This window comes from Manacus vitellinus, unplaced genomic scaffold (assembly GCF_001715985.3).
Source record: "Manacus vitellinus isolate BGI_N305 unplaced genomic scaffold, ASM171598v3 scaffold_2_pilon, whole genome shotgun sequence".
NCBI classification, from domain to species: domain Eukaryota; kingdom Metazoa; phylum Chordata; class Aves; order Passeriformes; family Pipridae; genus Manacus; species Manacus vitellinus.
In genome coordinates, this window is record NW_021940208.1 from 18,282,132 (window position 1) to 18,294,179 (window position 12,048).

At 35.6% G+C, this 12,048-nt stretch overlaps 1 protein-coding gene across 1 annotated transcript in view; it reads right to left on the reverse strand.

Annotated features, from left to right (window-relative positions):
- Positions 1 to 12,048, reverse strand: part of LOC103767144 (NEDD4-binding protein 2-like 2) — a 44,022-nt gene that overhangs the window by 14,206 nt on the left and 17,768 nt on the right. The window contains exon 6 of the mRNA XM_008934239.2: positions 11,866 to 12,009. Within this exon, the coding sequence (XP_008932487.2) occupies positions 11,866 to 12,009 (144 nt within the window). The remainder of the gene's footprint in view (positions 1 to 11,865; positions 12,010 to 12,048) is intronic.

Below are 12,048 nucleotides of genomic sequence, written 5' to 3' on the forward strand. Positions count from 1 at the left end.
TTGATATGGTGCCCCATAGTTTAAGTGTGGATGTCTATACCACAGACATTTGAAGTTCCTTGTTGAATTCTGGTTACAACACAGTCCCTGCTCAGCAACATGCCTCCTATCTCCCCAGAAAAAGAGACACAGAATGCCAAAGTTTTAGGACTGAATAGATCTCATTTGTCTATTGAAATAAATGATATCAAAGTGAAGCATCTGCAACAGTACTTGGAGATTCTTACACGTACCCCATACTTGCAGAAATCATATACTATTCACACATCATGCCTTAAACCTTAACATTAACTTCCTTCTTTGGTGAAGACAAGTCCTGACTTGAAAGTGGGTTTAGACAAGGAAATTCACTGAAGTTTTCAGAACCAAAAACCCCGTTACCAGTGAAATAAAAAATAATGTCCAAATTTTAACTGGTTTTAATGGAGTGGGGAATAAAACATCACACCTGTGCACCAATTCCAAGAAGAATTTACTGTTGTATCTAAAAGTCCTCTGCTGCCAGAGGACTGCAGAAATGACAACCAAATTACCAATGTCAGCACTGGCTCAGGAAAGGAACGAACTTCTCCAGTCTTGGTATTCCCAGATGTGAATTTGTGCTGTTGCTGATAGAAGCGAACTTCTCTTAATATTCATTCAAGCATGTTTGTGGTGTCTAACCCCTAACACATCTGACAACACTTTCAGGAAAATGCTGACAAAACTTAGGCTGGGATGTCGCATCAAAAGGTATTGCAGAAATGCGGGAAAGAGTCTTAAAGGTCAGCTTATTTACTCTCCTCACTACTAATTCTGAATAGGAAGGGAAAACTATACTGAACACAATTCACTTTAGAATGCAAAACCGGCAAAAATATATCCAAAGTATGGGAGAAGAATCCCCAAGATGATCCAGAGAAATTAACAGCTATTACTACATTGAAATTGTTGTATGTCAAAATAACAACAAATGCAAATGTTGATCCAGGATGATGATTTAGCATATGTAGCTATGACCTTCATTAGTGACATTCAACAGTTCATCATTAATACAATTATGTCATTTCTATGCTTTGGAAACATGGAGGTTTTATAGCAGTTCAGGAAGATTAGTTTTCTAAAGATCTGAATTTCCTAAAGAAAGGCCTAAAGCAAAAAGGAAACTGATGAACTATTACATGTAGAATAATAAAATGTATTATTCTTCACGTTTCCAGGTAACCTTTTTTTCCCAACTGATTCCTAGAAAATACTACTCCAAAGAAATACTCTGGCACCATGATGGCATAGCTAAAATTTCCTGCTTGGGGTGAAACCCAGTATCATGTTAAGGTTTCTGCATTTAATGAAGCAGATTGTCTACTAGTTTTCTTTACATTTGTCTCAATTCCTTCTCTTTTAGTACACCTACATACCTTTAGAGTATTTTCCTTATTGTAAAACCATATAGCACACAAACACTGAGAAAATTCAAGAACCAGCATACACACAGACATCACTTCTTTACAGAGGCATTTGCAAGTGAGTTGTTTTCAAACCCACAAAATGCAGGCAAAAGGGTAAAGAAAAAAAGTGCTGTTTCAGATATTTAAATTTTGCTACATTTACAAACTGTCTAGTAATAAAAAGACCTGAAAAAAAGTAATAGTATCTTTGTTCAAATAGGAATTCCCATTCTGTAACAACACTTGGAAATTTCTTAGTCTACTGTTTAGACAATATTAAAAGCTTTTTGCCATAACTCTGTTACGTGTGACTTCTAGGTTGTAACCTACGGCTCAAAGTAGCACTGACCATCTTGACTGAGAGTCAGTGCTCAGATGATGCTCTTTACTGGAGAAACAAATGCACTCTCACAACCACTGAGGCAGAACATGCAAAGTAATGAATCTAAAGCAGTCAGTCACATTAGGTTGAAAAATGGCAAAACCAGAAGAGTTACTTATTTGCAGTAGTACAGACTTCAGCTCTAGCATGCATCTAAACTGATGTCGGCTTGATACAAAAAATGCCTGCAGTCACTCCTGTAATGAAATATAGAATAGAATCATAAATTCATCTAGGTTGGAAAAGACCTCTAAGATCATCAAGTGCAACTATTAACTTGGAACTGCCAAATCCACCACTAAACCATGTCCACAAGTGCCACATCTACATGTCTTTTAAATACCTCCAGGGATGGTGACTCCATCACTTCCCTGGGTAGCCAGTTCCAAAGCCTGAACACTCTTTCAGTAATGTTTCCTAATAACCAAGCAATATAAGGGAACTGATAACTTTAAAATCCAATTCCAGATGACATTTAGCAATGAGGCATATGCTCTTTCAGAAATGTATGTTATCATTAATCTATAAAGTCTCTGGAGTGGGTTTTCAACATAAAAATTACAGTAGAGCAGCTTACATAAAATAGCATTTACTGGGATACACTTTATCTTCTCTACTTGATAAGTCCAAGTACATTGCTGAATTCCTTGTGACCTAATTTTACTTCAGCAACAACGAGAAACCAAAGTTATAATTTTGGAATAACAAAAAAAAGCCAAGGTATCAGCCTTTTTGTTACATATCTTGCCTTTAATACTGAAATGAGTGATAAAAGATCTAATTCCTCAAACCAAATGGAATATTGCTATCAGGTGATCAAGCAAGTAGAAAAAAACCACATAACTTGCCAGCATTACTGGGCTTCCTAAGAGCTGAAATTCCATTAGACAACTAAGCATTCAGTTTAGCACTTTGTTGCTGAAGAAACAGTCTTTGTCACCCTTTCCTACTTTGTTCCAGATGTTGCCCTTGCACTTCCACTACTTTTTTTTGCTGGCCCTACTACTCTCCTTGTGGGTGGATTCGCCTGCCCGACCCTGCATCAAAAGAAAACAACTGCGTACTTTGTTGTTGTGCTCATTTAACTTAGTAAAGCAAGAAGTAAAAGAAGTGTCTAGTTAAGACAAAGGAAGTGGCAAGTGACTACTTCCAGCAGCAACATGTCAGGTTGCCTCACAACAAGGAAATTCAGCACAAGTTATTTGTAAGAAATGTTTACACTTTACAGTGTTGCAAATTAATTCCTTCCACCCCAAATCAGTAAAGATCCTACTAACCGGATTTGATCCAAGGTATCTCAGCATTTATTATTCTTTTGTCTTTCACCAGCATTACCACTGGTGGTGAGACTTAAATACCTTCATAAAATGTGCTCATCTATCACAACGCTCAAAGAGCTGCTCCAATCTTTATATTTTATACAGGATTGATGTGTATACAGTTCTGTGCAATGTATCAGACTGTGCTATCAGACTGCTGCCCTGTTATAGTCCAGACACAAGAGATACTGATGAAGAAAGTACACAGAGAATAACATACAGTTGGTTTGATGAAAGCATGCTTTTAGAAGCTGTTAATTTAATCAAATACATGGTAAAGTGCAAGCACTTCACTTTTCAAAGTAAAAAAGCAAACAACCCACCCATCCAAACCCCCACATTTGTGAGGTGTCAGTAACAGCAGTTTGGTTCTAAATGACAGGCCGTTCACTCCATAAAAATTTCAGGTGGGGTGACCTTACTGATCTTTGTCCTGCCTGGTTCTTGAAAGTCATAAATATCTTCTGATTGAAGATGTCCTATTTAGGCTCCTTAGTCATAGACTACATGGATCAACATTAAGGAAATTGATCCCAAACATACTGTCTGACATACACTACATGTGCACTGAACATACTTGTGCCCAGTATCAAACATCCACTTTCCAAGCAAGAGAAACAACTCAAAAGCTGCTTCAACCTAATTTAGATGCCACAAATATCTCACCTGACACAATTCAAGAATTTGAGAAAAGAAACAAAACAAAACAATGCCCCCGGCATTAGATGCACTGATGGATGCTAACAGATGGAGAAGAGGCACCATTTTTAGTTTGACTGGATTTTTCTGCACCATTAAGTATGGCTCAATGTTAAAAGGCAGGTTAAGAAGGAGAAAAAAAGGGCAACATGAAACACTCCAAGTGATCTGAATCCATCTTAAGGGGATGTACTTACAATACAGAGAAGAAACTGCAGCTTCATCATCAGCCTTCTTCCCCATGAAGGCTCATAGAATTGGTTTTCATTTAAGTTCTATCAACATTCAGTCCTTTCAAAATAACATGATGGACACAGATGACAATGTTATGCACTGGAAGTACAGTATGAATCATCTTGCCAAGTTTGATGACATCAGTTCTATTACTTGATGATACCAGCTAAACAATCTGATTGAAATTAATCCAGGCTAGACAAGAAATATGCCGCTTTGAGAAGAAGTTTGGAGAAATAGGAACTACAGTCAAATTTGCACTGGTTAATAGTCTGGTGTAACCTGCTGTGCTTTCTACTGATATAGACAGTTCTGTGTGAGATTTTAAGGAACATTTTCAAAAATCTGTAATGGGATAGAAATATCCCACCTTCCCAGGCAATGATCTGTTTCAGATTTTCACTAACTTCTGGACAAACTACAGCACTACTGCATACGGGATATGAATCACTAAGTTCTCACTAAATCTTAAGCACCCTCCTTTCACAGCACTGGAGCACACTTTACACACCACATCCTACAAAGCTGGTGGCCCAGGCTGACAACCGTGAAGGACACAGGCGAAGACTGCGACTGACCAGACAAACACCATCCACTGCAAATGCAAAGTCTATTTGCCTACTGACCAATTCACAGCTATTGGAAAAGGTGTAATAATTAACTTTAAAAACCCAACATTTTCTTTCTAAATGAACAACAGAGTTGCTTTTAGATATATAAAATATTGCACAATGTATATATAGTCCAACCAGTTCAAATACAAGACAGTATTGAATCTTAGTGGATCCTTTCTTTTAGGAGAAACAAAATCTACATTCAAAAATTAACTCCTGTGAACCACCTCATGATCCATTTTTCAGTTTCTCTCCCTCACAAATCTACTGTTTTCCAGGTATCTGCTTCTGCAATTCCACTCAAGAAGCTTTACCCAGGAAAAGGCAATTTACTGAGGCTCTCATGAGGCTGTGAAATACATCCTGTCCTAAAATGTGGTTCACAAAAAAGACAGCATTTCCAGATCCTACTTCCTAAAACATCCTCATTGTGTATTTTGGTCATTATAGTTACTTTTAAAATAAATAAATAAATATTTTAACCAGAAAATAAAAAGACCTGTATACTGTGATACAACATCCTAGTACCTGAACATAGATCACAGCCATCATAACCAGATGTAGAGATAAGCAAGTACAACAAAAGGGTTTTAAAAGCCAAAATTAGATTTAGAGGGAAGTGTTGACCTTTCTTGCCAAGGCACATTCACATCCAAACCAAATGTAAAATGAAATTTGAGATGAGACACAAGCAACCAAAGCTGAAGGAAAATATGGGTGGGAGAGTAAGGAAGCAACAAGGGTATAATGAGAACAGAATGAAATACGTGGAGATATGTAATAAGTTATTTTCTGTTAGGAACATCCGATGAAAGATGACTGATTTTTCCCGTATTTAAAATAGTTTCAATTAACAAAATTGTAGCAAAGACTAATAACTAAATATCCACCAAAGTAGGACTGTAATTCTGGAACAAAAGAATGAGTTTTGAAAACTCAGAGGATGCTGCAAACTTAAGGAGGAAAAAAGGTATAAAGAAAAATACATTGCATGACAAAATATTACTTTTAACAAAACAAGAAAAAAAATTCAAAAGGACAGCTTGTGGGGAGGGGTACTACGTACTCAGTTTTTAAATCTGCATGAGTTTGAATTGAGGCATTTAAAAAATAGAGAATAAGGTGTAGCTTTCCACACAACTTTTAAATAAAGAAAGAAAAGGGAAGGGGGAGATGGATCCAGTGTTACAAAGACAATTGTAGTAACCAAGTACATGGGACTCAGGTGAGAAAAATGCAGTTCAAGAATAAAGAGAAAAGGGGGGGAAAAAGTTACAAGAGGAAAACAGTAAAAGAAAACAGTATCAGTAAATATTAAATAACCAGCCTCTAACCTGGATTATAGTAACATGAAAATTCAAATACTTGTAACCACAGACAATGTTGCTATTCAGAACATTTGCTACACCTGTTGCACTAATTCTGTGCATCTCAAATACTCTATGAAATATTGAGAACTACACATGATTCAGTTCTAATACACATTTCCTGGAAGGTATTACACCTTTTTCAACAAATCTCTGTACTTGGCCATACTTGCATCCAAATTTCACTATTTCTGCATACTACACTTTGGTATTTACTCATTTCCCTCTTTAAATATCTTTCACCAAAAAGACTACAGATGCACAAAAGACATGATGAATTATCCTTTAATGGTACTTTTTGCAAAACAGCCCTGTATTATTCCAGAGTGTTGGGGATGAACAGATGCAGAAAACTGTCTTTCAATTTTTAAGTGTAGTAAATGTCAATAGAAATATGTCTTTGGACAGAAAATAATAAAATTACTTTAGATAAACACTAATATATGCTAATATTTTCTAAGTCTGGAAAGACAATACAGCTAACAAGACACAAGCAACCAGTGACACTGCCCAAAAAGGGAAAAAGGAGGATCAGCTACAGGTGTTATTCCATTCATAATCCTATATATAATGAATTTTTTCTGCATAGCCATAAGCACAGTCTTCATAAAGTGAAGAAGAATGCTAAATATTCATTGAATATTTAGCACATGTACCAAACGGCTGCAAAGAGCCACAAATGATGCTCCAAACGTGTTTCCCTCGTGTGCTTCAGGTAAAAGATCTATGTCTATACTTTTGTTGTTAAGGTGCCTGTAAAGCAGGCACCTTACAAGCACCTTACAAGCAGGCACCTCTTACAAGCAATCAGGAAAAATGCTAAATGGGGGGAAAGTAATACTGTCAATACACCCTTAAGTCAGGTTCACAAGCCTTCAGAAACTATTAATGGTCAAGAGTAAGATGTGGGATAAGCTGTCCAATAACTTCTCACAGACTATAATAACTTATAGTGTAGGTTACCAAAGCCTATGGCTAATGAATAAAGAAAAAAAAAGATTAAAAGTATCATGAATAAAATAATAGCCAAACAGCATTATGGGCCCATGACTAAGACTGATTTGTACATGATACAATAAGCCCCTCAGAAATAAGCAAATATTATTCAGTCAGTTAAGGCAGCATTTCTTAGTCTGTTAGCAATTTAGGAAGAGATTAAACACCACTCACTAAAGAATTCAGCCTTTTAAAAATCAGTAATTAGAAAACATGCAACCACATGTTTAAAAAAAAAAAAGTCAAATTCTATTAACAGACCAAAAAAAGAAAAATATTTAACATCACTAAAGACTGCAAGTACAACTGAAAAAAAATTACTTCATAGATACAATATATTCTGGCTTGGCACAACATGGTATTGTTACAATAGTACTATAAATCAGTAAGGTACAAATGATATGGTCAAGGACTGCCTGCCTACCTGAGAAATGAAGCAGTAGCATTATCAGCTAAAAGGAAACAAAGCAAAGACCAATTCCAGACACAATACTTTTATTATTCTTGATTTAGAATTACACTGACAGTCCATCTCAAGATAAAACCACCCTTTGTTGCCTCTCCATTACTACAGAAATAAATTAAGACATATTTGAGATGATCAGACCTTGACAATCTCTTACTACTTTATCTTCAAAATAAGACCAGTTACGTTTCCACATATTTTTCTACAAACTCAAAATAAGCAGATTTACAGCTAATTTCAACCAACTAGCCTATAAAAAGAGGAAACCACACACCCCCCAACAAATTTATTGATGTACAAGTAGATTTTCACCTAGGAAATTATTAATGAAGAGCTTTAATCTCTGCTCTTGCTTTTATTTCAAAAGGATGAGAACATAAAACATTGAAATAAGACAAATGCCACTCTAGAAACAATTAAGTGAAATATTTCCACATCTGATCCCCATGAAACATCTGATCCCCTCAATCAAGTATTTGCTTTCAATTTAATTTGAGCACTATATCTTCTTACTGCTTTTTACAGGGAATTGTGTAATACATGCATCTGTTCTTTTGTATGGAAAACCCTGAATTCTCACATATACCTAGTCACCTCATCTCCATGATGTACCAGCACAGAGCAAAATTTTCTAATTCACTGAGAATGAATCCTACTGGTCAGCTCAAAGAAGAAAATATCAACGCAGTCTAAATTACAACAGGGAAGATGGACACAAAATAATTAAATATAAATGTTATGGGTCCAATCATAGCTAGACAAAGCCTCGTTTTTAGTTATCTATTAGCAGAGAAACAACCATGTCTGCAAAAGGTTTCAGGAGACAGATGACAAAAGACAAAAGCCTGGCCCTCTTCTTAAAGGCAAAAAGCTTAAAAAAAATTATGAAGCATGGCCAACTGGATTAAAATGAACCTAAAGAGGACATGGCTACAAGAAGAGAAGACAGAATTCCTCACAGGAGATCATTTAACATCACATGTTAAAAATTAGAAGTGTTACACTAGCTTGTCATGGCTTATCCCCAGCTGTCAACTCAGCCCCACACAGCCACTTGTTCACTTCCTCCTGATGGGATGAAGGAGAGAATCAGAAAGATAAAAGTGAGAAAACTCACAGGTTGAGATAAACACAGTTTAACAGGTAAAGCAAGAGCCACGCATGCAAGCAAAGCAAAAGCAGTAATTCATTCACCGCTTCCCACAGGCAGGCAGGTGTTCAGCCATCTCCCAGGAAAGCCAGGCTCCGTCACGCGTTGTTACTTGGGAAGACAAACGGCATCGCTCTGAACATGCCCTCCACTCCCCTTCCTCTTTCTTCCCCTGGTTTTATATACTGGGCTGACACCACATAGTATGGGCGATCCCTTTGGTCAGCTGGGGTCAGCTGTCCCAGGCTGTGTCCCCTCCCAACTCCATGCGCACTCCCAGGCCACTTGTTGGTGGGGTGGGGTGAGGCAGAAAGGCCTTGACACTGTGTAAGCACCGCTCAATGATAACAAAAACACTGCTGTGTTATCAACACTGTTTCCAGCACAAATCCAAAACACAGTCCCGGACCAGCTACTCTGAAGAGAACTAACTTTATCCCAGACAAAGCCAGGCTCTAAGCATTAGTTAAATTTTTAAAAAACCCAATCCAACACTACTATTTTATGAAATATGGTGAACTAGCAATCTACTAAAAATGTAAAACAGGAAACCTTCATTATAGGTATGTTACGTTCATCAATACATGTATTGTATAAAAACTACAGCAGGCATTAAAAATTTTTAGATCTAGCTATCTAGCTGAGCAGCGAGTTCTTACATTTCTTGCATACATATTTTGAAAAAATAACTAATTTTCCTCTGATTTTCCTTGGTTTTGAGATAGCATGAGAAATTCAATACCTGCAACACGTATTTCACATAATTTTTATTATTTTTACATATAAACACTGGAGTGTAAAATCAACTTCTGAGATACATGTATGTCTGTGACTGTCCTATCCTCATAAAATGTTAATATACAATGAAACAAAAAGGTGTTACACTGACAGTAATTCCATTGTGTTTTCACCTACCATGTCATTGTACTTACCTTGTAATTCAGCTGTATAGATGGAGCCATTTAAAAGAAATGTTTGATACAGAAACAAATTGCAGAGCTTCTCTTTCTTAAGTGCCCTTTGCAAAATGCAGGCCTATTATTGATCAGCAAGCTTTGCACATCAAAAACACTCCTTGCCCACCAATAATTAAAAAGGTAACACAAGAAAAGCTGCACTTTTTAAAAATAGTACCAATTAATAGCTATTTAAATAATCAAATATTGCTAGAAACCCCCCAATTTCTCTTAAAACCTCAAGACAAAAGGTGCTAAAAGATATTATAACATCAATCTTCAATAGGAAGCTCTTTTTTTGCCATACCTTTGCACAGTGTGAATATTACATAAAGCCTCAATAAATTTTATGTTATAGCTTACAGTAAAACAGAGTAAATAAAATGAGTCTTTCTAAAACCTTTTTATCTCCCTTCCACTTGAAATATGCTTTCATGTTTAAACATAAAAGCTCTGGGATAAAGTATTACTGAGCATTTACAATAATTTCAATGATTCTTTTGAGACATGGAAAAAGATAACCATGAAAACTAAAATACAGCAAGATAATTGATTTGAATAATAGACAATGAGGGAAACAATATAGTTGGGAGAGCCTCTTCTCTACATATATGCATAATTCAATATATTAACATGCATTACTGAAACATTTTAAATTATTTTTAAAATAAATAAAACATCAATTCATATTTGAACAATAGGTGTAGAAAACCACAGAAAGATACTTCATTATATAGCTGGATTTTCAACTTTCATGATATTCAGACTTTAATGAGGAAGTAATTTTTAGGGCCTATTCAAAAATTGTTTACAATTTAAAAAAATTATGCTGGCTTTGGATTTTCCAAAATTCTGATGACTATGACACCAACTTAGTAATAGATAACCATCAAAATTCTCTTAGTTATGTTCTCATGTTCTTGACAAAATCTCCAAGTCAACGTTTACTCATTCAGTGTATAAGGAAATCAAACGTAGTTAGACCTGAAGACGGGTTATTTCAGCCAGCAGGTTAGTAGTAATGCTTATCTGTATAAAATCCTACAAGCTTGAAAATAATACCAACTGTTGCACTGGACTACTTCAACAACACTGAAGACAAATATATTTTATTAATACAGCAAGCTGTTAAAAAAGAAGCAGAGTGAACACTTACAAATTCATCATTTTTATGAGAAAAACGGCAGTAAATTAGTCACTCTCTATGCTGGCTCATTCTTTGTTATGTGCTAAACAGATTACAATCACTGTGCCAAAATTAGGAATGCAAGATGGTTTTACAGTTATATCCACTATTTATATTGAATTAATGCATCCCAACTGTGGACTGGGATTTGACAACCTAATACTTTAATACTTCATTTTTATCGCAAATGAAACAAATTGACTTAGAAAGATACAGCTGTGAAATTTTTGGGGTTTAAAACTAAGATTTTTTTTTTTTTTTCAGTCAGCATAAAAAAAAAAGTTGGTGGTGTGCAGGCACCATCATAGTTTATATACTACCAACAAGAACAAACAAAAAATAATTCAGGTTGCACAGTTTAAGGCTGGTGAATACTGTATTGGCAGAATGTTGCTGCAGTTGCCACATGAGCTTCTGAGACCACAAAAAAAAAGAAAAAAAACCAAGAAAAAACCCACCAAGCAAAAAAAAAAAAAAAAAAAATCAAACCTCTGAAACCAGAAAAGCCATGCCAAAGTTTTTCCAGCTGGCAATATATGCTAAACAGAACTAAGAGACAATTCAGCATATACCTGTTTTCAAAAAAATCTCCAAAAAGGTAAGAAGGCTAAATGACAATCATTAAAATGGATAATTACATGAATAACCTCTTCTTCCAGGGCTTTAATTATCTTTTACAAGATCTCTAATATAACCCTTTCTTTAAAAAAAACTGCTCAACAGTTACCTGATATATGACAACATCATTGTCTTAGATTTATGAAGGAAGACTCTGCTATATGCCATATTATATTAAATATTTTACTAAAATCAAAGGTCTTACAACTTTAATAAATATAGTTTTAAAAAAACATTAAATGTACAATTCTATTTACATGCAAGTCCATTAAAAAGAACAACCTCCAGAAGAAAATGGTCTTGAAAGAGGTCTATTTAAAACACAGAAGATCCACTACTTATTGGAGGTGATGATGTGTTTTAAAAGGGCAAGGAACAGATCTGACTGCAACTGTGTTACTGGCTACTGGAAACACTGAAATAATTCCATGAGTCTGTATTGTCTCCCCACCTATGTCTTCGCTGCAGAGGTGGTCTCTGAGTGCTTTTGTGGGAAGGTACCACTGAATTCATGACAATAGGTATAGATATTTGATATTCATATCGTTCCAACATCTGAGCAATCTTCTCACGAGTGACCCCATGTTTATTCCTCCTACAAAAAAAAAAAAAAAGAAATTAACTGTCTGGTATT